General features: G+C 46.8%; 2 protein-coding genes across 5 annotated transcripts in view; both read right to left on the reverse strand.

The window, feature by feature from the left end:
• Positions 1–2,412, reverse strand: part of PLA2G4F (phospholipase A2, group IVF) — a 14,535-nt gene extending 12,123 nt beyond the window's left edge. Inside the window, exons 1-3 of one of the 2 annotated variants that reach the window (XM_005860290.2) lie at positions 2,222–2,404; positions 796–868; positions 16–152 (exon numbers count right to left, since the gene is read on the reverse strand). In XM_005860290.2, the coding sequence (XP_005860352.1) occupies positions 16–152; positions 796–868; positions 2,222–2,332 (321 nt within the window). In that variant the 5' untranslated portion in view covers positions 2,333–2,404. Of the gene's footprint in view, positions 1–15; positions 153–795; positions 869–2,221 lie in introns of both variants that reach the window. The other variant, XM_014534830.1, reaches the window with a different exon arrangement.
• A 2,002-nt stretch (positions 2,413–4,414) lies between these two features.
• The window catches only part of VPS39 (vacuolar protein sorting 39 homolog (S. cerevisiae)), a 46,365-nt gene continuing 25,439 nt past the window's right edge, over positions 4,415–25,340 (reverse strand). For 2 of the 3 annotated variants that reach the window (XM_005860291.2, XM_014534831.1), the window contains 17 exons: positions 24,281–24,401; positions 24,042–24,162; positions 20,315–20,444; positions 15,924–16,066; positions 13,250–13,393; positions 12,648–12,789; positions 12,468–12,554; positions 12,091–12,164; positions 11,667–11,765; positions 10,719–10,836; positions 10,131–10,259; positions 9,407–9,509; positions 9,128–9,173; positions 7,930–8,079; positions 7,637–7,771; positions 7,265–7,356; positions 4,415–6,401 (listed from right to left, as the gene is read on the reverse strand). In XM_005860291.2, the coding sequence (XP_005860353.1) occupies positions 6,326–6,401; positions 7,265–7,356; positions 7,637–7,771; positions 7,930–8,079; positions 9,128–9,173; positions 9,407–9,509; positions 10,131–10,259; positions 10,719–10,836; positions 11,667–11,765; positions 12,091–12,164; positions 12,468–12,554; positions 12,648–12,789; positions 13,250–13,393; positions 15,924–16,066; positions 20,315–20,444; positions 24,042–24,162; positions 24,281–24,401 (1,910 nt within the window). In that variant the 3' untranslated portion in view covers positions 4,415–6,325. The other variant, XM_014534832.1, reaches the window with a different exon arrangement.

Genomic DNA, 25,340 nt, shown 5'->3' on the forward strand with positions numbered 1-25,340 from the left:
CTCACTGGCTCTCACCTTCACAGCGCCATGGATCTGGTAGTGGAAGGTCTCATTCCACTCAGGGTCACTGCAGTTGTCTATCACCTTTGTCTGGGCACGGCTGGGAGATGCCGTGGGCAGCCACAGTTGCACGTAGCAGTCAGCTTTGGACACTGCAGGAATGGGGAAGGAGTCCTAGCTTTAAGTTCTTATTGCTGAAAAGGTTGCCTGGAGGAGGCTAGGGTGGGAGGAAGGAGCAGAGCCAGGAGAGGAGGCTGCCCAGGTGGCAGGGTGGGGCGGGAGATGGAGGGAGAGCCCTCATCCTTGACTCCGCTCCACCAGTGACACCTCCCATTCAACTGAACGGAAATCCTACCATGGCCAGTTGGAAAGATCACATGGCAGCACAGACCACTGCACAGTTAACTCCCAGAAAGGACTTGATTCAGGTGACAAACACCCCTCCCAGTGTGAGCGTTGACCTGGAGAGTTCTGGCAAGAGCAGGTGTCACACTCTCCCAGGCTGTCACCGCTCTACTTGCTAGGCTCAGGGAGGAGTCAGGGTCTGCACAGTGCTCCCCTCCAGCTCCTACCTGCCAGCTCTGAGGCTGTGGCCTGAGCTCCCTCACCTCCCTCCACAGTCAGCACCAGCTCTCTGCCCATCCAAACACACACACACACACACACACACACACACACACACACACTCTCTCTCTCTCTCTCTCTCTCTCTCTCACTTCAGGCCAGCCCCTGCTGAGCTCTGCAGAGGCCTCAGGGAAAGGAAGAGGAGAAAAGGTGGAATTGAGGGTCACTCACGCAGGTCTTTGCCCTGGATGTTTCTGGCCCTCAGCACTTTCACCTGGAGGTCATAGTATGGGTGGGTTTCCCGCTGTAACAACAGAACTCGGGGACTCAGTTCCAATGAGCCGGGTGTGGGGCCTGACCTCCCTGAAGTGCTGCTGTTTCCCTCTCTCATCACAGAGCCCAGGATCACTGGGACCTGGGAGGCCGTGGCAGGGCAGGCACTGGAAGTTCAACATGTTGGAATCAGTCAGGCTGGCTTCAAATCTAAGCTCCACCATGGACTAGCTGGATGGCCTTGGGCAAGTTATTTGATTTCTGTACGCTTCAGGTCTCCCATATCTAAAATGGGGGTTATGATGATTATCTCATAGGGTGTGGTGAGCTTTCAATAAGAAGTCATGTAGCCGAAACCGGTTTGGCTCAGTGGATAGAGCGTCAGCCTGCGGACTGAAAGGTCCCAGGTTTGATTCCGGTCAAGGGCATGTACCTGGGTTGCGGGCACATCCCCAGTAGGAGGTGTGCAGGAGGCAGCTGATCGATGTTTCTGACTCTCTCTCTCCCTTCCTCTCTGTAAAAAATCAATAAAATATATTTTTTTAAAAAAAGAAGTCATGTAAAGTGCTTGGCCTAAGTGCTTAATACATGTAGCCATTTTTGCTAACTATTAGTTATCATGCACCACACACCTGCACTCCCCTCAGACCGCAGTGCCACTGCTGTAGCTGGAGAGGTGTTGTGAGGTGCTTAAGGAGATTAAATATTAGAAAATGGGACCAATCCCACCCACTAGCTCCCTGACAAGGGCTGAATGGCCGAGGAGGCTGGGCAGGTGAAGGGAAACCAAAAATCACTCGGCTGGTGCAGGTCAGACCAGTTGCTAAGGAGACTGCAGCTTGGGCTCAGGAGACATAGCAACAGACTGCAACTCCTTGGAGTGAGTCTATCTCAGCCGTGGGCAAACTACGGCCCTCGGGCCGGATCCCGCCCGTTTGAAATGAATAAAACTAAAAAAAAAAAAAAGACCGTACCCTTTTATGTAATGATGTTTACTTTGAATTTATATTAGTTCACACAAACACTCCATCCATGCTTTTGTTCCAGCCCTCCGGTCCAGTTTAAGAACCCACTGTGGCCCTCGAGTCAAAAAGTTTGCCCACCCCTGGTCTATCTCCTCAAAACCCAACAGCCAGACTAGGCATTCTGGGCCAGACCCAGCCAAAGGGTCACATGCCCTAGCCCTCCATTCCTAATTGAGGGGATTATTTTCAAGAGCCAAGGTCTTGGCCAACCTCTCTAATTTAAACTCCCCCAGGTTGTCTGGAGGAAATTGGTCCCACCCAGATCAAAACCCAGTCGCTGGGCTGGCCTGTCTTCACAGGGGACTGCACTCCCAGGACCCCTCCAGTCCACATTTCCCAGGGAAGAGCAGGTACTTTACCCGGCAGTGACTCCACTGAGGTCCCCTCTTCTCTCTTTTTCGCAGCAGCACTACCCCCAGGAGAGGCAGCCCCTTGCTTGCCAGCCCCCTTGGCCAGAGCGCCCAGAGCATGGCCAGGCAGCCCACTTCCCAGCAAGAAGCCGTCTGCTTTCCAGAGCCACCCTCCTCGCTTCTGCATACGATCACTGCTAGCTCAGGTCTGACAGGTAGCACTGGGGTGGGGAGGGCCCTGGGGCTGGAGGCGGGGTTTGACTGGCTCCAGGAAGTGACCAATTTCCCTAGGCAGGAGGCAATCTGGTTCCCAATCCAGACCCTGGTTATCATTGGGCTGCTTGTGTAAAATAGATTCCTGAGCCCCGCCCCACCACTCCCCATGGTTTGATTTGGTGAAGGAACAGCGGCCGAGGTGCTGCACCGGGAGGCCAGTCTCCTCTATCAGAAAAAGCCTAAAACCAATACCTTTCAAGTTCCTGGTTCAGTGTTTCATTTGGCTCAGGTATTTCTAATCTCTCCTGGACTCCCTCATTTGTTCTCCAAAGAGAAGCTGCTAAGTGCAGGACCTGCACCACGCCTTAGACCCAAAGGTAAGGCGGGCCCACCCATATCCTGAAGACATTCACCACCTCATGACTCCCTGTGGCTTCTGCCCAGGCTCTCTTCCTGCATCAGTGGAAATATCTAGCTGGTCCAGGTTAGAGGAAGGGTATCAGTAAGGGCAGGTAAAAAGCAGGCCTGCCAGTCCTTAAACTACTGGAGATAAAGGCTTTAAGGTCCGCTGTTGACCAACACAAACCTTAGTGTGCCGCGCCAGCATGGCCAAGGGTGAGCCTGAGTGGGGGTGATGAAAGGATTAAGAAAAGACAGACAAGAGAATGAAAGCGGGGTCTCGGTGGGATGCTGCCCCCTGATGAGACGGCGCCAGCGCCAACAAGCCGTATCTTTATTTTATAGCAGATGCCACGAGGCAAAGCAGGGGCGTGATCAAGTTGTTTACAGCATTCTCGTGAGTTTCAACCCCACTCAACTACATGCACCTGAACTCTATCACACAGCACGTGGGGCCACAGGTTCAAGCTTACAGCTATAGCTGTTGGCTGTATTTGTGCTGGGAGGGCTCTGCCCTCCAGCTGGGACTTGCATGTGGCCACGAGACGACTGTGCCCCCTCATTAGTCCGAGGCTTGAACCTGTCCAAAACACTGTAGCCGCGCCCCATACCTTAGGCTACAGATGGCATGTGATATCCCCTTTTCTGTGGACCTTGACCATCCAGGTGGCCAAGACAAGGCACAGCTCCAGGAGAAAGCATCTCTGGGCAGTGAGCTGTTGGAAGATACATGTCTGTTCCTCAACCAAGACCCAGTCATCACCATCCACTCCTCTCCCCAAACCCCGAGGTGGAGGAGGTGGAGACTGAGAAAAACAAACAGGTGATTCAACTTTAAAACAAAACCTGTAAGCAAATTCAGACCAGAAACTCCCAGGACCTCAAGGGGAGGGACTGTTTACTCAATTTGGAGCATGAAGCCAAGACCTGTGCTGGGGTCTCAGGAATGCTAGAGCCCAACCCCATGGTGACCTGTACGGCAGCGTACAGAAGGCTGGGACCCACAGAGGAGCCTGAGGGAGGGGTGTGAAGCGCGCCGGCCTGGCGCAGATAGCCTGATTGACTCGAGTGCTTTCTGGGCTGTACAACTCTCCTGGGTTCATCTGCCCGTGCCTCAGGCAAGTTATGCCTCTTAGTTCCAGATGTTTTTCATTCCCAGAGAAAGCTCAGAATGGCCACAGAAGGCTCGCGTGGGGGAATAAAGGATCGAATGGTCTTTTTGGAACTGGCCAAAGTGGACCAACACGTCTCCACTTCTCAAACATCACGGAGTCTGTCAATCCTACCAATTCCACAGCTTCCATGGCCTTCCCAGCCATTATGAGCTGCAGGAAGAGGCATGAAGCCCTGGGATTCACTAGGTTCCAGTGTGTCCAGCAGACTGTGATGCTGGAAACGTCCCCCATCTGTGCTGTCGATCCATCTGCTGCTCTGCGGTCCTGGATGGCACAGATCAAGACACCTAACAGACCTTTTTCCATGGTCACTAATGGACTTACTCTTCTCAATTCTTAGCTAAATTATGATCCTCATTATTTTCATCAAACTCCACAGGAAGGGGGGAAAAAGAGACGCAGATAGGCTTGGTTAGTTACTTTATGATGTTTATTATTCGAGACCTTCATCAGTCCTCACTACAGAGCTTTCATTGCCAGCCTTTTCCACACCACCACAGAGCACACAGACAGTCTAGGGAAGGAAGACTGGAATCCGGGAAAACTGGGCCCTTTAAGTATCCAGCAGGAGAGAAAACACACATTCTTTGTTCTAGTGCTTCAAACAGATGTGCCCCACAGGTGGTGGGAGTGGAAGACACAGAAACAGCAGACCTGGGAGGCGGGGCTCACGTGTGGGAACAGTTTCTGCCACACAGTGGAGGGCGGGCCTGCGATGTCACTGCTGCTCCTGGAGGAGGCTGGTCTTCGCTGGCGCTAACGGCCAAGGCAGCACTGCTTCCTGTGGGCGGGCGTGGCCAGTTGGGACGGTGGCTCTTGTGAAGCGCTGCTCGGCCTCCAAAACCCAGCAGAATCCTCCATCTCTGTGAAGGTGCCATCGGCACTTGCTGTCCCTTCAGACCCTCTGCAGAGCACGTGCTGGGAGAAGCCTAGTCTACAACACCAACAAGTCGGTCTGCAGCACAGGCCCCGAACAGCACAGTGGTAAAGGACAGACCTCTGCAGGGGTCAGTGTTGGGCACCGTCACTCACCCTCACTACCATTTCAGACACCGCAAAACCCCAGGGAGGACAGGGTGCACCCCTCTCCCGTGTGTCCTCTGTCTGCAGTGCTAGACACTCCTGGTGCCTCTGGGAGCCAGGGTCTCCCCCCACACAAGTGCTCAGTGGGTCTGACGGTGATAGTTCATGCCGTCTGCAGCACTCTCGCAGTCCCCGAGCACCTCACAAGTATGTCTGACCCCACATCACTGTCAGTGCCGGATCGGGTTATTCCTGTGTGTACCTACGATATCCCAGTGCAGCCCTCCAACCTCTGCAAAACCAGGCTGGAGAATGGCGGCCAGGCCATGCTGTAAGTGGGTCACAGTGGCTGGAAAGAGAGGCGCCCAAGCACAGAGCGCTCACTCACAAAGACTAAACTAACCTGCCTGGATGGGTGAACAGAAGCAGGAGCCTCTGCCGATGGCAGCCTAAGAGGTCGTTCACCCTGTGCAGTGCTGTCCATCCCTAGAGCTACCGCCACACTCGGCCCTCAGGGAGGTGCACAGGCCCTTTCCTAGGCCGAGCACGACGCTCTGCTCAGCTTCCAGGCCGAGCGTACAGTCCAAGGAGGACCTATTCACTATACACCTCACCGTCAAGTATCAGTGTAGCCCTGGAAAGTGGACTTCCCCTTGCTTCTCACTTTGCCTTGCTTAGTTATTCCTGGTGTCGGGAAAGTGGGCAAGAGAATGGAGCAGTGAGGGGAGAGACACAAAAGAAAAGGACATGGGAAAAGGAAGGCGGGAGTGGGAGCCTCCTGGGGGACACGGCACGGTGACCATGGAGAAGTGACTGTCATGACCTAGAGAAGGAGTGTCTGGCCTCGGCAGGCAGAGGAGCTCTGGTTTGCTCTCCTCACGGACTCCGCCGGCCATGCTAAGGGCTCCTTGTGAAGTCCTGCATGCGACTTGATACAAAACCGAATGAACACTGGGGTTGCAAAAGCTGGAGGTAGTTTCCTGACTCAGGTGATTGGTATGCAAAGGCAAGACGGTGCCTGCCCGTCACCACCTCCTCCAGTCCAAGCAGGCATTAAATTCCCTGGAACTGCCTGCAGCATCCTGGTTTATAAAGTTTATCTAATCTTTTTCTATTAAAAAGCTGACGGCACCAGACCACAAGTCTGATTAATTCAGAGATGCTCCAGGGCGCAAGGTAGCCAACGTGTCCAAATGGGGAGACACCTGTGGCGGCAGCAGCCCCGACTCCTACGGCGGCACCTGCTTCCCTCTCTGGGGTGGCCAAGCTGTCCATCTGCTGAGTCCTGGGCACGCTGAGCTCAGGTGTCCGCCGGGTTCACCTCTTTGGAACAGAAGTAGTGCACCACCACTCCATTGGGGTACCTCGCAAATGCGCTGCAGGGAAGACAAATGACTTGGGAGTGACTGCCTATAGAGACCGCTTCTTACCTAGGACGGGCACTTACCCGGGAGCCATCCCAGCAGCCCACCCTCACCACAAAGAGCAGCCTGTCCCAGTGTCTCTGGATTTACATAGCCATCATCTCTGTCCAATAACTGAACAGAGGATGAGGTCCACGGAGTTCGAGTACATGAAGGTTCTTGTTAAGTCATCAACGTGAAACACGACTGAATAGGGCCGTGCGCCGGCCTGGCTTGGCACCGGCTTACTGAGAGGCAACGATGCTCTTCAGAACAAGTCTCGGGCTAATTCTAACAAAGGACAGAGTTAGGTCTTTTTAAAGAAGAGAATTCTCCCATGTAAAAAAAGGAAAATTACTCTCCTTTGAGGGAAAGGGGATCGACTAGAGTATATGCCTTAAAACAGTATGATCCTGGCTCAGGATTTTACTCAAATCCCGAGGCAGCAGGTTGAAAGATCTTTTTCTTCCTTCAAAGGTGCATCCCTAAAAGATAAGGACCTCCTCCCCATATACAACTCTCACACCCACTGGCTACATCACAATTTCTAGCTGCCAGAGGGAGGGACTTTATGGGCAAGAAGTCAACAGCCCCAGCCATACATTCCAGGCTTTTAAATCCTCAAAGCTCACTCCTGACAGCGAGGACTGTCCCCTCGGGCCTCAGGAGCTAAACATGCCCGGAAGGTCAGCACCTGTGCTCTCCCCTCGGGTTAGAGGGCAGAGTGTGGACCACCCAGAGCAGACCCTGCAGAGGAGCTCACCTGTTCCCAATCTTCTTCTTACACACCATGCACCCACCCAGAGCAGACCCTGCAGAGGTGCAAGCAGGCTCACCTGTTCCCAATCTTCTTCTTACACACCATGCACACCTTCTCCTCCGTGATGATGCACTTCACCTGCTGGTGTAAAATCCGCTCTTCCTGCACCTGAGGGCAGAGAGATTGGGGAGGAGTACCATGGTCCGCCCGCAAAGATCCCTCTAATGCAGTGGTTCTCAACCTTGGCTGCACATTAGAATCACCTGGGAATCTTTTTAAAATCCTGATTTCTGGGCCTCATCCTCCAGAAATTCTGTTTCTTTGTTACTAATGTTGTGGCCTCACCCCATAACCACTTGGTTAAGGTCTGCTTTTGTCCTGAGGAATATGTGGTAACTGTCTCGTAATAGAAAGTACTAGCCCACCCGAGGGTTTGCCAGGCGCATACCCGCAGGAACTCTGCATGGAGAAGGTTCTTGAGCACTTGATTGAACCGTTTCTTTTGCGCATTTCCTTCCAAGACCTTTTCCAGGAAGATGCGTATCTCGTTAATCTGAGTATTCGCTGGCAGGAGGTTGAGGGCCTAAGGATGGGAACAGATGGGAAAGAGAGAGGCGGGACAGGAGTGAGACTGAGGGAGTGGCTGAAGCCCCAGAGCTGGAGAATCCCAGGCCGTTTCTCCACCCCCTTTCCATTCCGTGCTCCCTGCAAGCGCCCTCCGTCCCCCTGAGAAGAGCTGACCTTGGTGGTGTCCAGTTTGCTGTGGTGCAGCTCGAGGACCTGCAGGGCAGCCTGGAGGTTGGCTTGGGGCTCCAGCAGTTCCAGCTTGATGGGCCCCAGACAGTGAACGCTGGGGGGCGACAGGTACATCCGGAGCAGGGACAGATACACCTGTCTCACACAGGTACAGGCACGCAGGTCAGGCTGGCAGCACCCCCCAGAACGCCCAGTAAGAGGGATGGTCTACAGTAACAGCTGTCATGGAGCACTTAAACATCATTTTCACCTTTTAAAAAATTTTGGTAAATTCAGAGTCAACTGAAGGTGTAAAGATTTAAGGACTGTGGTTTCCCTTGCTTGTTAACCATTGTCAGAATGCCAGCACGACGAAATGACACAACGCACTCCCTCATTTCCTTTGGCTTTGAAAGCCGAGACCGTCACGTTTTGGCAGGCAAGGATTAAGCCAGGGGTCCTCAAACTACGGCCCCCGGGCCACATGCAAATACAAATATTGTATTTGTTCCCGTTTTGTTTTTTACTTCAAAATAAGATATGTGCAGTGTGCATAGGAATTTGTTCATAGTTGTTTGACGAAATGACGCAACGCACTCCCTCATTTCCTTTGGCTTTGAAGGCCGAGACCCTCTCATGTTTTGGCAGGCAAGGATTAAGCCAAGGTAAGATCTGCACTTCCTACTGGCACCAGTGCCACAGGACTTCTCAACTCAGCACTTCACATTTGGGCCAGATAATTCTTCACTGGGCTGTCCCGTTTAGCAGTAACTCTGGCCTCTACCTCCTAGATCCCAGAAGCACTGCCCCCGGTCATGGCAATAAAAGATGTCTCCCGACATTAACAAGTCCGTGTGCAGTCTCGACAGAGCACATCTGAGGTTCCTTCTCAACAGGCTAACTAACCACATTGTTTATAATACAAGTCAGGACTCTTTTGAGAGTAAAGGGGCGAGGATGCCACTCATTATCACATGGATGACAACAGATGGAAGCCAGAGCTATGCCAGGCAAACCAGGACATGGCACCCCGCCAATCCCTTAAGATGTACAGGCAAATTCAGTCAGTGCCCTGACCCACGGCATCTTGTCTTAGCAATTCACACTAGTGTCTGTCACCTGCGACCAAACCAGAGGACGTTAGGAAGGCCAGGGGGGACAGGGGAAGACATGCATGCTCTCTCGGGCCAGGGCCACTACTTACATCTTTGTTGCCATCTTTGTTTTGGTCATAATGCTTGTGGCAGTACCTGCAAAGGAGAAAATGCTTAGATAAGGCCAGAGGGACACGTTTAGAGAAAGGTCATCGATGCCGCCTGCACGAGCAGCCCAAAGGCAGCCAAAATGAGAGGCCAGCACAGGCGACTCTCCCTCCTGCGGCCGAGTGGAGGGGTGGTGGCTCCCTTAGTCTCTCACGCCTCTGGTCTCTCTGGGGGACCTGCTTTCAGACCCCTGGGGAGCGGGGATGGCAGGGCCAACATACTCCTCAGCCATCTTTGTGTCCTTCAGGATGTGGACATAGATGAAGAGAGCTTGTTCATGTTTCCCCATGCGCCCCAGCAGGAGAGCACGTTCTTCTAAGAGGCCTGTGGGGAAGAGGAACGTAGGTAACCATTACCACCACGAGGCCCGCACAGGGCCAGGGCTAACTACTAGAGAGATGGACACTGGAGCAACTTAAACGGGGAGGAAATACTTTTATTATTTGGGATTTATTACTAAAATTTTTAAAAGGGGGAGGGAGCTACTTTAGGAGGGACTCTATCCCATCTTTTTGTGAGCACTTCCACATCGGGCAAGTTCACCCATTCCACAGCCAACTCTACCATGTGCGAGGCTCTTCCAATAAGGGGAATAAGCACCTGTCTCTGTTCTCACTGAGCTTACACATCAGACGGCTATGTCTTTTTTAGACAAATTATGCCAAATTACAACACTTGCTGAATAATGAATGTGGGCAAGAACATGTATGAAGCAATAGACAGGTTTGAACCTGCTATCAATTAGCATGTGGCGCACACCCTAAGAGACTCCTCAGTCACAGTACAAAAGCGAGTCCTCAGAAGGAGCAGAGCAGGAGCACTCGCCTACACACGTGGTTATTCCCAGGCCCAGCTTGTGAGAGGCTTGGGGAGCTGGCAAAGAGAAAGGTCAGTTTCTGCACCACCGTCAGCTGAAGCAGCTTCTGGACCCAACCCAGCCCTCACCATCAAAAGGAAAATCACAGATGAGCCGGCCCGGGTCGTAGTAGCTGGAAATTTCCAAGAACATAAGGAGCTTCCGTCGATATTCTCCCAGCTCACCCTCTTCCTCTCCAGCAGGAACTGGAGTTTGGCCTGTCAGGGAAACAAAGCTCGACCTGAAAGGATGCTGCTGGGCAGCGGCGTGGGGTTAAGAAAAACAAGGGGACGGGGTTCAATGACGTCACCATCATCAGAAAGGGCCTCCAGAGTCCTTTCCAGTTGGCCTCTCTAGGGTATGGTCTCTACATGGCCCCCAAACATCAGCTTGAGGTGAAAAAACAAAACAAAAAAGGAAAAAAACTGCCTAGAGAAACACTCTGGTAGGCAAACCTGTTTCTTATCTTGAAGAGATGGTTCCTTCCCCCTCCCCCAGGGGAGATGCCAAGACGCTTAGAGATGCCCAGACCCAGGCGAGCTGCTGAGTCTCCCGTTCTGGGTCACTTCCCTGCCCTGGCTCTGAGGAAGTTCCTGCCCACCCGGGGCCGGGAGAGGTCTGCTTCCCATGTCACTCACAGCATCCTGGGGCCCGTGACTTTCTACGAGAACTGGTACCTGCGGGGAAGGCCAGGAGGTACTCCTTCATCAGACCTTGCACCTTCTCACAGTACAGCTGGATCAGGCAGTTGTGGAACTTGGAGCCCGTCTCCTCCCAAACGTGGATGATGTGCTCCTGAAGTGAGACACAGGTCTGCCTGTGCCCGCAACACTCTGACCCAGCCAGTCACCCCGTCTCCCTCACACTTTTAAGGCCCAATAGGTCCCATCCACACTGTTCCCTAATTAAGCTGCAAAGGCTACAAGGGGGCAGCTCTTCTGAAAACACTGGGAAATTTCGAAATACAACCCAGCAACACTGGGAATTCTTTTCTTGATTTCCAGTCTAAGTTCCTTTCTTAATTTTGTCTCATAATCCTTCACATCAGCCCATGTAGTTAAGGTTAAATATCTGCATTCTGGTACTTCAAACTGATTTCACTGTCCTGTAGCCATGGTGAGTTAGGCTGTGCAAACGTGGCTTTGAAATGCTTTTCTCGAACATCCTTCTCTTTTATTCCTCTATACTTTACTCAGGTTTACAAAGTATCAATGAAAAGTGACCCTTCCATCTTTGCCCACTGCACTCTCTGCAGAGCATGTTGAAATAACCCTCTTCTGTGCCTTTCTACTAGTCTCCACGTGACACAAACTGCGATCGGAATCATCTACAGTGGTTCTCAACCTTCCTAATGCCGCGACCCTTTCATACAGTTCCTCATGTTGTGGTGACCCCCAATTTCATTGTTACAAATTGAACATAATTAAAGCATAGTGATTAATCACAAAAACAATATGCAATTATATATGTGTTTCCCGATGGTCTTAGGCAACCCTTGTGAAAGGGTCGTTCGACCCCCAAAGGGGTCGCGACCCAAAGGTTGAGAACCGCTGATCTAAGAGCTGACCCATGAGGCCTGGTTCCTGGGTTTGAAGCTTTTTAGTTCAGATCAAACAATATCTTACCAGATAAGGAATAGCCAGGCCCTTAAAATTCTCTACCAGGAAGCCGAGCACTCGGTCCCGGGGCAGAGACTCCACCTCCGGGAGGTCTTCGGTGAATATCTGTTAAAACAATCCCGAGTTCCAGCAGCAGAACCACCTGACCGCATGCTGCCAAATGTGCAGGCTCCCAGGACAGACTTCTGGGGTGGGGGCAGGAATGTGCACGCTTCTGTCACAGTTACTGCGTGACAGCCTGGGCAGGTCTCCTGATGCCTGTGTAAAGCTCTTCCTACTACCCCACACTGTCATCTCACGTTTCCCAGTCCACTCTTCTGAACGTAAGAGAAACTGCATGAATCCTTCCTCCTCTGCCATCCACTCATCTCCAGAGCAGAATCAGGACCAACTGTGGTGCCAGGTGAATCCAAAGACCCCGCAAACCTACCTTCAGGCCATCCTCTGGGAAGTCTCTCAGCACCCACACCGAGTAGGAAAAAATCAAATGCAGGTTTTCTGTGCCTGGAGGAAAAGTAAGACTTGTCTGCAGGTGAAGCCTACCCTGCCCACAGGACTGGGAAGGCCGGTGCCCAGGTTGCCCAGGATTTATTTTCTAGAGCAAAGAGCTCTGTCCAAGCACCAGTCACTCAGGGCTGCTTGCTGGGCTGGCTACATTCCAAGGAGCTGCCCTGGGTCCACCACAGGGGACTTTTCCCCCAGCTGGCGGAGCAAGGAGGGAGGGGACTGACCAGCTGGAATCAGAGACGGAGGGGGGTCAGGTCTGTTTGAACACTTTCCGACTCCCGTTTCAAAAGCTGGACTTACCCAGATGTTGCAGATATTGCACCGTCCTCTCGTGGCCTTTCAGCGGCGAGTTTGCTTTCTTGGACTGGTCCACCAGCACCTGCAGGGCTGGCCACGAAGCCCAAGAACAAGGTCACGGGCCTCCTCCAAGGCTCCTCCCACAGACGCATCGCACCGGCTTGCCCTCCCCGCCTCGGTCACCTTTCTCATGGAGCCCCTTCTTCTCATACAGGATGATGAGCTCACTGTACTTGTGAGCCTTCTTCAGCACGTGCTCGCTCTCTTCGATGTGGCAGTGATTGTTCTCCAGGCGCAGCAGGGGGGCCACCAGGGCCACGTTGGTCTGCAGAGAGGCAGGACTTCAGCCGAAGTGCTTCCTGGAGACCCCGCCCTTCCCCGCCAAGGCCTGCTTCAGGCAGGAAGGCCAGGGATTTAACAAAAGCAGAGACAGCAAACAACCCTTTTTCAGGACTACAGGGAGTGGCTTTTATAGCACTATGACCTTTCACGTGTTTTCATGGTTTTGGGGGGCAGGGAGGAAGGAGATATTTCCTTTGAGGGAACACTGTTCACACCACACCACTAACCCCAATCTTACCAGAGAAGACCAGCCCACTGTCAGACTCTGGTCAGTATCTTGACTTAAACCCTTAATTTCAAGAAGCTCACAGGCATCAAGGCAAAGACTAGGTGGTTCCCATCATCGCAGACTTCGCTCTTGCTGACAGCAGGTGCCCCAGGGTGGCCCTTTTCCAGTTGCGGCAGGCTGGGGGTTGTGGGTACCGCCTGCTCTAGGGACTCACATGGAGGTAGCACTTGAGCAGGGTGGTGTCGATGATCTGCAGCAGCTTCTTCTTGGATTTGATGGTGGGAGTGCCTTCCATGAGCGGGGAAGTGCTAGACTGGTGATCAGAGTCATTCAGCTTCTTTACCAACTGGCTCCGTTTCTGCAAAGGCCAAAAATGTGGGATCAAGGCCAGGACTCATCTTCCTTTATCACTTGATCTACTGGGTAATTTCCAGTACCTCCAAATCAGCTCATACCTGTCCACACCCTGATCTCACATTGGCATGCAACATTTTGGAAGTTTAAATATTTAATGGTTCTTGGAAACGTAAGTATATTTTATGATGTATTGCTCAATTGTACATTAATAGTAGTTACAAGTGAACTCAGATGACATTTAAAAAAACACAGTTATTTGGTTGCAGGAAATTTTTAAAAATTAAAATGACACTTTTGTTACAGAGCTATGACAGAGGGCTCAATGAAAGATCTTCAAGCACAAAATGCATATAGTATATCAGGATCAAATTCTAGGGAGAAAGTGGAATAGAAATTAAAGTTCAAGGAGTAAAAGAAACAATGTTAAATTTCTTTTTTTCTTTTTCTTTGAGAAAAACCTTTTTAAAAATACATGAAATCCACAGAGCATTTTTAATGTGTCAAGCCCAATGCTAAGGCTTTCCTTAACACAGATTTTCCTCATTTAATCCTCAACAGACTCCCTGTGATAACACGCAATTCCTATCACGGATCAAAACAGATGACTGCCAGCCCTGGCCAGCTGCTCAGTGATTAGAGCGTCAGCCCTCGGACCGAAGGGTGGCAGGTGCGATACCTGGTCAAAGGCACATGCCTCAATCGTGGCCTGGGTCCCGTGCGGGAGGCAACCAATTGATGTGTCTCTCTCACATCAATATTTCTCTCTCTCTTTCTCTTCCCCTCTTCTCCCTCCTACTCTCTCTAAAAATATCAATGGGAAAAATATGCTCAGGTGAGGATTAACAAACAAACAAAAAACCTCAGATGACTGCCAAACTGCCACAGATAATAATTATTTATTGAGTGTTTACTACACACCAGCACTGTCAAGCACTTCGCGTATTATTCTACCTTAAAGCTAAAAGAAATGCAGGTATTATTATCCTCAGTTTATAAATGAAGAACCCACAGTACAGATGTCAGATACCTCAGAAGTGGCAGAGGCAGGTTTCAAATTAGGGTCTGATCCCAAAGCCCATGTTCTTTTATTATTATTTTTTAAGTCAATGTTACCGAGGCACAAGTTACATGTGGTAAAATGTACCCCTTCTAAGTGCACTACTAGGTGCATGTAACCACCACCCCAATCGAGGAACAGATTTCTATCACTCCAAAAAGTTCCCTTTCCAAACAGTTCCACCCACCCTCTCCCCACTGATCAATCTCTATCACTTTATATACCAGAACTTTATATAATGGAATCACCGCGTTTGTATTGTATTGGCAATGCCCATCGTCTCAGATGCTCTACCATCTCTCTGCCATCACACTAGTGTCAGTTGACTTCACACATTCCTAACATCAGTGGGGAAGGCCAGGGAAACTGTGTGCCTAGAGTGCTAAAGCTGAGACACTGTAAACTGCAGGCCTCTGTAAAGCCACAGGCTCAGGAGGCACGCCGCTCCAGGAGCCTGTCTGACTTGGTCCATGGGCCTCGCAGTGTGCAGACAGAGGCAAGTCTGTGCGCTCCTTGCAGGCTGCCAGCCACAGCTGGGTACTGCTGGGGCCCGATGTCAAGGAAGTGCCAAGGCCCCGCATGCCTGATTAGTCCTGAGCGACACCTACTGACACAGAAGGAGGCAGGAAGCTGGCTTACAACTTTCCTGGCAATACTTCTCAGTGCCTACCCAGGGGGCCTTACAAAGGTCCGCAGAACACTTACGAGGGAAAAATATACTAAGTTCTCTGACTCTGAGTGGGTGCACAGCCTTCTGTGAAAGAACTTTGGTGTTAAGAAGCTTCAGTGAAGATGTTAGTTGTAGTGTTGCCTTTAAAATTTCACTTATCTGTCCATAACAATACATTTTTTTCAATTTAAAAATAATTCACCTAAAAAAACGTTTTAGAAAATTATTTATTAACAAGGAAAAACTTTCTCAATGTATAACTAAATTTTTTAAAAGTAAGCTATATAATTTGCTATCCCTTTGTAATAAATACACCAATAAATAAATAAAGCCTAATTCACAAATACATATAAAAGTCTGGAAGGACGACACTAAAATGTAGTTACTTTCCTCTGGGTTCTGGGTAGAGTTACAGGTGATCTGTATTTCTGCTTTATACTTTACTGTGTTTTCCAAGTTTTCTGCTTAACGCAGGTATTTTTACAAAATTATGTATGCTAAAAAAATGTTTGTTTTTAAAAATTTACTATTTTCTGTCAACTAAACTGTACTCTTTTCAGTCCCTGAACAGCTTAGTTAGTTGTGAATTTACTAGGAATCAAGTGTGTTTCCTGGTGTCAGGATTTGGCAAAAAGCAGCTCAATGGTACTGGCAAGCAGGGAGAAGCAGAAAGACACTCGCCCGCCCAGACTTCCACTGTGTTCATTTATGGAATGCCTGTGGTATTACAAAAAGCCCTGCCGTAAAGAAGCAGATATTGGAACTCGCGAGTCTCTCTTCCATACACCTCTCTCTTATATCTACCTGTGTCAGGTAGTCAATCAGAGCTAAGTGAGCCTTCTCCAATTCAGCCCCGGAGAGCACAGGCAGTGGGTTAGGATACTGCAGCTGCTTCCTGTAGTCTGTGGGCAGCAGGTCCGGGTACAGGCCCATCACATGGGTAGGATCTAGAATGGACGGTAAACATGAGTCCCCAGAAAGAAGCACAACAATTTAAGGATAAAATAAAACAAGTTCCTGACTTTTTTAAAAAGAATAACTAAGTTCATAAAGACTAAGTTCAAGTGAGTTATACACTTATAATTTGAGCACTATTTATACACGTCACTAAAACATTACAAAAATGGCATGACTATATTCCAAGACACAGACACACATATATATGCAGAAATAAAAATGAGCCCTAACCAGTTTGGCTCAGTGGATAGAGCATTGGCCTGCGGACTGCAAGGTCCCAGGTTCGATTCCAGTCAAGGGCATGTACCTTGGTTGCGGGCACATACCCAGTAGGGAGTGTGCAGGAGGCAGCTGATCGATGTTTCTCTCTCATCGATTTTAAAAAGAATAACTAAGTTCATAAAGACTAAGTTCAACTGAGTTATACACTTATAATTTGAGCACTATTTATACACGTCACTAAAACATTACAAAAATGGCATGACTATATTCCAAGACACAGACACACATATATATGCAGAAATAAAAATGAGAACTTACTAACTCTCTAAAAGCAAAGAAGAAAAAAAACTTCTAAGGAAAAACCGCTAAGACACTGAAGCTGAAAAGATAAAAAAACTGGAAAAAAAATGTCAAAAAGGAATATTACTAAAACAAAAAAACCAGGTAACAGACTATGGTATAAATTTGCAGCTTATATGGCAAAAGGCTAATAGGTTGATTTCATAAAACAAATGCACACAAATTGGTTAAAAAAACCGTAAGATTTCATTTGATAACAGGGCAAAAGACATAACAACTAACAAAAGAAAAATACAAATTATTTTTCTTTGTGGGAAAATGTTCTGCTACATTAACGATCAAAGTGTTGTTACCCATTAAAAATGTCAGGTGAATCCAATATTATTTTATATTGTTTTCAGGTAGATATTTATGTAATTTATGAAGTGAGCCCCACATGACACCATACATAATTGTTACAAATACTGCTGACTATATCCCTATGCTCTACTTCACATGCCCATGACTATTCTGTAACTACCAATTTGTACTTGTTAATCCCTTCACCTTATTCATTCCATTCCCTAACTCCCCTTCCCTCTGGCAGCCTGATCAGCCTGTTCTCTGTATCTATGAGTCTCTGTATTTACTGTTTGTTTTGCTCTTTAGATTCCACATGTTAGTGAAATCACATGGTATGAGACTAAAATTTAAGCAGTCTCATAAAAATTTGTAAAAAGCTAATTTTGTGAGTTGATGGATTTGTTATTAATTTGGTTATGCAAGTATTTAAATATATTATGATTTTATTTGTCAATTATACTTCCATAAAGCTGAAACCAATAAAAATATTATAAAACAATAACAAATATCAGGTGGCATTTTCATATCCATTTAATTAGTAATAAGAGTATTTTTATTATTTTTTTAAAATATATTTTTAGACTGGAATCGAACCCGGGACTCTTTGGTCCGCAGGCCGACATTCTATCCACTGAGCCAAACCACCTAGGGCAATAAGAGTATTTTTATATGATACTACCCAGTGCTTGCAACATTGTGCAACAATCACCCTTGCACTGCTAAGGCAAAAAATATTGCTACCTCAAAAAGGGAAAAAGCATTCACACCTCCAATCCTATTTCTAGGAGTTAATCCTAAAAAAAACAATGGTAAAGATGGGGGTGGGGGAGAAGCAACATCTGTATGGACAGGTAGCATTACTTGTAACAGTGCAATTTTGGAAACAATGAAGAATTCCTTCAACAGCAAAATAATGTATTTTTCATTCAAATGTAGAGTATTATGCAGTCATTACAAATTCTAAAAGGCACCTAGCAACATGGAAAAACAATAATTTTTAAGTAACAAAAGCTATGAAAGTATATTATAACTATGTTGGAACATACACATGAAAAGCGTGGATGAGGAAGAGACAAATGATCTCTGCGAATGCTAAGATATTCACTACTGGACAGAAGGACCAGACCTTAGACAAGGTTGGTCACCGGAGGACCTGCCCAAGAGGTCCAGTCAATGGCCAGCTGCCCTACACAGCACTGCCACCAGCACATCCTCCTGCCACTGGAAAGGATCCACTGTGCCTTATCTTTCCTACCAGGTTGATCTTTGAAAGCAGAATTCCATCTGATTAGTTCTTCTTGGGCCCGCTCAGTACATATTTGTGGAATGAATAAATTCAAAGGTTGTAGCTTTATTAGGAATGAATTTAAACCTTTGGGACTGGGGTTCAAGTATCGTTGGTATATGGAAAAAGAATAAAATTACTACAAAAATTCTATCTTATTCCAGTGTCTTTTTTAAAGAGCTGGTGGATAAATGTCCCAACTGAGTTCATTCAAAGGAAGGACAGTAGATATTTATGGATTTCAGGTTGCCCAGCTTCCATATCCCTTCTTAACAGCACCTTATTTCCTTTTGGCAACTCCCTCTTCCACACCAGGTGTAGTCTTGGTAACAGAATAGTTCTGGGCACCTACCTTTGCCTTCAGAAGCAGAGAGGGAACACAAACTCTTTCCCCACCCCTGGCAGTTAGAGGGAGTGAGACTATGGCCTAATCCTGGACAATCAGAGCCCCTTGATCTTGAGAAAGTGACTCAAGAATGACAAGCAGTGCAGCACACACCAAAGTATACTGCATCCTACATGCTCCTCTTACAGCATGTGGACACTCACCCATCAAGAGCTTTGTCTGTGTTCCCTTGCCTTAAACCGGGAAGGACCCTTGTATGTCAACAGAATAGGGTAGAAGGAGAGTCATAAAAGGCAATGAGGCTTCCATTGGGAAACCTAGTCTCTCTGCACGAAGACACTCAAGCAGCTTTGTAGAAAGACCCACTTGGATAAGAACCGGGGCCCCAGCCCATGGCCAGCACCAACTTGTCAGCTATGAGAATGAGTCACCTTAAAAGTAGATCCTTCAGCCCAGTTAAGACTTCAGATGACAGTAGCTCAGCCCACGTACAACTGCAAACACATGAGAGAGACCCCACGCAAGAACCCCCCAGCTGAGTCTTCCCAAATTCCTAACCAACAGATACCGAGAGGTTAACAGATGATTTGTTATTTTAAGCCACTAAGTTTTGGGGTGGTTTGTAACATGGCTTTAGATAGTAACATAAGCTTGTAGGGGGCAATTTTTATTGAGGAAGCAACAATACGGGAGGTGGTGGCAGCCACAGCTGAGGAAGTGGCTGTGCCGAGGAGGACTGCCTATGCCACAGCAGGATCACTGTTCGGCTTCCTGCTAGGAGGTCCTCTGAGGCTCCTTTGGTTCCTATCAGTCCTGAGCCTGGTGCCCATTAATTTTGTGGGCTCCTCTACTACCATTCCCCTTATGTTCCACTAACCCATGCTTAATTTATCCAGATGCTACTTAAACTACCCAGCATTGGTCCCCATTGCTCACAACCAAGAACCTTAACTGATACAGGGAGTTACCTCAGCTCATTATTGGCCAAAAATGAGGGAAGGTGGAAAAAAGGCAGCACAAAGAGGAGAAAAGAGGAGATAAATAATATCATACAGAGTCTAACCATATAGATTGATCCTAATTAAGCAAAAAAAAAAAAAAAGGAATATATAGAAATAAAAGATTTAGTAATAATAGCAAACACTTAATTGGCACTTATTAAGTATCACACACTGTTCTAAGCATTTTGCATAATCTCATATGAGGTATTATTATTTGCCCTGTTTTGCAGAGAAAAGAACTGAAGGCCAGAGAGGCCCAGGAATTTTGCTGGAGGTTAGGCCGTCTGACACCAAAGTGCCTGCTTGTCACCGTGATGCTCAGGATTTTTAAGACACTGAGAAAAGGAAGGGCTTCGAAACCCTGCCCTGTGCTGGCTCTCAGAAATGACCTGCTGTTTGGTTCTAAGCTCAAGTCAGGGACTTTTGTCTAGAACAGCATTCAACACACACTCGACTATGGGATACACATTTGTTGAAATGAATGACATTCTGTTACCTTTCTCTAATGGCTAGGGCAACTCATCCTGGAAAACTGGAAGTCTGTCCGTATTTACAGGTGAGACCAGATCCCTAAGATTAGGACTATAATTATGTCACCTGCAGGATCCTGTTAGGTATGAGGATCAGTTTAGGTGAGTGTAAACTTTCCCCTTTCTCAGAAATCTGGTGTCATTTCTCCTCGCCCTGTCCAGTTTCCCCTCCTCCATTACTTCCCTATCCCAGGGCTGCACCCACTTGTTACCTGTGCCGAGCTTAGCAAAGACCTGCATGGACTCATCAAAACGCTTCTGGCAGAAGAGGTTGAAGGCATACAAGTTTTTGATGTGATGGATCTGCTGTTGCTTCTCACTGTCAGAATCATCTTTCATTTCCTAATAAGAGAGTAGAATAGGTAAGAGCTCACTCACTCAACAAATATTTATTCAGTACACACTAGGTATAAAACAACACCCAGAAGGTACAAATTCAACATGTACAGACAGTCACATGGTATCTGCTCTCAAAGACTGCCCTCACAGTCTAATCACAAGACTGATAAGCAATTATGCAATTAAAATACAACAGGGTTTCTACAAAATATACCTGACTAGTATTCCTGAAAACGACCAAGGTCATAAAATGCAAGGAACAACTAAGAAGCTGTCACAGATCAGAGGACACTAAGGACAAATGACCAAATGCAATATGACATCTGAATTTAAACCTAGAACAGAAGAAAGGAATGTTAATGGAAAAACTGGAAAAATATGAATAAAGCCTAGAATTTAGTTTAAAAACCAAAATAATCAAAACCCAAACAAAATGGGGTAAGAGAGATGACAGAAGCACCTAAGAGGGGTAAACAACAGCCTGAGCAGTGGGCCTGGGAAGGATTCTCGGGAGAAAGTAAACTAACGTATAAAAAATGAGCTGGAGTTAAGGCAGGTGGCAGATGGGAGGGGAGACGGAGAGTGTGTTCCTCAGAGCAGAGAACAGCATACGTGCAAGGCCCTAAAATACCAGAGAGAGAACACAGTGTGCTCAAGGGATAAAAGACACTTAACACAGCAGGCACAGCTATTTATTATCTCTGTACCTTACTTACAACCCCTTTCCCCCCTGCTGTCTCCCTTTTAACCAATCTTTGCTAAATTTAAATTCTTCCTTCAAAATGCCTTTCATTTTTCTCTCTTCGTTTCCTCTCCTTTTCTATTGCCATTGCCCTAGTACAGATCACCATCAATGTGAGGCAGCACCTCACCTAAGCTCTCCCACTCGAAGCTCTAAAGGTTTTCAAAACCTTGTGCAACTTTTTAATCTAGCTTCTTCCCAGACATTCAAGCCATACCCTCCACTCCAGTCAAGATGGGCTCCAAACATCTTAGAAATACTTGCTACCACTTCTTTAACTTCCTTGGGCTCCTCAATGCTCCGTTTCCTGCTCCTGATCTCACCTATCCCTAATGCAGTGATGGCGAACCTATGACACGCGTGTCAGAGGTGACACGCGAACTCATTTTTTTGGTTGATTTTTCTTTGTTAAATGGCATTTAAATATATAAAATAAATATCAAAAATATAAATCTTTGTTTTACTATGGTTGCAAATATCAAAAAATTTCTATATGTGACACGGCACCAGTTAAGTTAGGGTTTTTCAAAATGCTGACACGCCGAGCTCAAAAGGTTCGCCATCACTGCCCTAATGGGTCCAATCTGAGGATGCCTTCTCTAGCCCTCAGGGAACCATCCCTTCTCTCACATTTTGCTCCACATTTTGTCAACATTGAAGTTTAGTATATTATTGCCCTCTGAAAGAGACATATATGCTTCAATTTAAGGTCTTGGTTTACATTTTTTTAAAAAAGAAAGAAAGCTCCTTTAAAAGATGAATCACCCATTTAGAAGTTGTATTAGTTACCTGGAAGATCAATGGCATAGCTGTAGCCAAGTTGGTCTGCGGTTAAAAAAAAAAAAAAAAGAAAGAAAGAAAGAGACATATATGGTCTTTAATTTATTTATATAAGAGACAGGTTCCTCAAGAGTTAAGCTGTTATGGACCAACCTTCTTTCATCATAGGGCAGACCACCTAGTAAGTGCAAGCCTAGAAAAGAGAAGGAAATATGGAAGCCCATTTCCATATTCCCTATCAATGATTAAACAGAAAACCTGCATCAGGAAGATCGCTGAAAAGATCTGAAACCTTCGTGGTAAGAAAAATATAGATACTAAAAAAAGCTATGTACTGCATGATATTGTTTTTTTATTAAGTTAAAACTAAATACATATTCTAACATACCTAAAAAAATGTAAAGGGCATGATAAACACATAATTTTGGATAATGGTGTGTTTGGAGGGGAGGCAGAGGGATGGGTTGGGGAAGAACATACAAGATTATCAGTTCTTTCTCTTGAGTAAGGTAGTGGGTATTCATTGATTTAAAATATAAATAAAATAATATAGAACAATGCATGAGTGGAAAATAACAGAATAGTAAGATGCTGACATTAAATGCCCCAAGAAAGAAATGATTTTTATGAAATATTAAACATGTTCAACTATTAAGACTGTATTTACATCCAAAATAAATGTTGTTCATCAAGAATATCCACCATATGTGACGTAAGCATATGTATACCAAAATTTGTGACAACTGCTTTCCTTTCAGAAATAATTTACAAGATACTCTAGAAATTAAGTTTTTCAACTACTGTCTTCATAAACACTTCACTATTACCAAATTACCACCGTCTGGTTTAGTGACTAGGAAAGGTTCAGAATGACTTTTGGTTGTTTCCTAAAATCCAAGACAAACATCCTGGTGGGATATTTAAAAGAAGACGACAAGCCTCAGAAGCCAGTGTCCAAGATGTCTGTTGGCCCTGGGAGCATCGCTGGAACTAGAGCGTGGTCACTACTTTGCTGAGAATATCATCCCATGCAAACATTCAAGGAGAGTGACAGTCATAAATATAAAGGCACAACCTGCTGAATGCAGCAACTTGAGATGAGAGTAGAATACCTACAGGCCTGCTTGTCCAAACTTAACAGTCCACTGTTGAAAGAGATGCTGAGGCCCTCTAGTGGTTTAATTCAACCACACCGGAATCTTTATTTATTTATTTTTTATTTTAGAGAGGGAAGAAGAGAGAGAGAGAAACATGGATGTGAGAAAGATACAACAGTTGCCTTCCGTATGTGCCCTAACCATGGACTGAACAGCAACACAGGTATCTGCCCCGACTGGGAATCGAACTTGCGACCTTCTAGTGCACAGGACACTCAACCAACTGAGCCACACTGGCAGGGCAACCAGACTATAATTTTACATTTACAGTTGTTACTTTACTCCAACATTTGCGTTGTCCTTAATTTTTCAGGACCAGATCATAATCTACTAAATTATTTTATTCTATTAATTCTATGAAGTACTATAATTATAATTGACATTAATTATACATTTGCAAACTGAAAAAGTGAAATCACTTCAAGTTACAGACAGTCCTTGGGTTACGTCGGACTCAACGTGCGTCGTTTTCTGGTTATGTCGCCATCTCCCATTTATTTATAAAAAAAAAGTTCCGTCATTTTGACATATGTACATACGTGTTTTATGTTTTTTATTATTTATTTATCACAAGTGAAGGTCAGGAATTGTTATCTTTCTTTTAAATTTTTTTTACTGTTTCACTTCATTACTGCTGTGTATGTGCTCTATGTGAGTGACGTAGGTGCTTATGTAGGTGGGTTCCGACTTAGGGCGAAAATTGTGTTACGTTGCGCCGTGGGAACGGATCTCTGACGTAACCTGAGGACCTACTGTAGATACCTTGTGGCAGAGTCAGACCCTGAATCCAAGGTCTCAGACTTTCAGCTCTGTGCTTTTCTACCAGTCGAAACCAAATATGAAAAACTAAACCCAAATCACCTACTTTGAAGAACAATGAGAAAGGCAGACTCACACCCAAATTTTAGAAACAAGACTTACTGCAAGCTGCAAAGCCAATTCAAACTGTTTGTCCTGGAGCAGCTGTTGGATTTGAGTTGCCATGGGGACAGGAATAAGTCTCCAAACAAAATGATTGCTGGCCACATAGATAATGTTTGATCTGGAGGCAGGAGTAAAAGTATCAGCAAAACGGCACAGGCTTTATGATGATATAGGTGACTTTAAAGCTTTGTAATGATAATGATATGGCAGTTCCAGCAAAGACAGAAATTCCTTACCCTCCTGAAGTGATGAAACGGGGCCTTTGCAATTCAATGCTCTGGACCAGGAGCCTTGGCTCGAGTGTTCGGATCTCCACATATCGAGGCAACACTGCAATGATGTAGGGAGGCTGGTGCTCTGGACAAAAGAGAACATCTTGAATTGCAGTTCTGATCTAAGGCTTTAGGTCTATGAACTGTCAGTTGCCCATTTCTAAGTTGCATTTAAATGGGATCTCCAAAAAGCCCAAAGGTCAAATACCAAACCAGGATCCTATAATCTATATATATAAATGCCTAAGTCCGACGGTTTGACCGTTCGCCTGGTAGCTATGATGCGCAATAACCATCAGGGGTCAGACGCTCTGACCAGTAGAGGAGGAAGCCAGATTCCTCGCGGAATCAGCTGTGGGTTAGGTTGCTGCTGGGCACTGTTGGCCCGAATCTGCTTCACCTGCACCCGAACCCAGAGAGGAGGGAGGAGGGAGCCTGATTCCTCGCAGAATCAGCTGTGGGTTAGTTTGCTGCTTGGGCACTGTCAGCCCCAAATCTGCTTTACCTGCACGCTGGACCCCAAGAGGCAAGAGCCCGATTCCGGGGTGCGTCACCCGAGAACTGCCCTCTCGCAATCTGGGACCTCTTGGGGGATGTCAGAGAGTTGCTTTTGGCCTGATTCCCACAGACCAGGCTGAGGGACCCCATAGGTGCACGAATCCATGCACTGGGCCTCTAGTGCAATATATAGACAAAAAGGTTGTTTGCCTGAGTGATGCTAAGAGAAATCTCTTACACAAAACAGATGCACTCAGCTTTGCTAAGAGTGACCTGATCCTACTCCTACCATTTCTCCCAAAGAACTGGGTGGAAGCTTCACTTGCTCCTTTCTCATCAGTCACAAAGCGAGGCAAGCGGAGTGCAACTTCTTTTCCCCCTAAAATTATGCTAAAAAAAAAGGAGTCCCACATTTCTGGCCACTGTTGTTTCTGTTTGAGATTTTCACAGGGAAGAGATACAAAACTCCACTTGACATTTTTGTTTCTAAATATAATTTTACTAGACGCCTAGTGCACAAAATTCG

This window comes from Myotis brandtii, unplaced genomic scaffold (assembly GCF_000412655.1).
Source record: "Myotis brandtii unplaced genomic scaffold, ASM41265v1 scaffold133, whole genome shotgun sequence".
Lineage (NCBI taxonomy): Eukaryota > Metazoa > Chordata > Mammalia > Chiroptera > Vespertilionidae > Myotis > Myotis brandtii.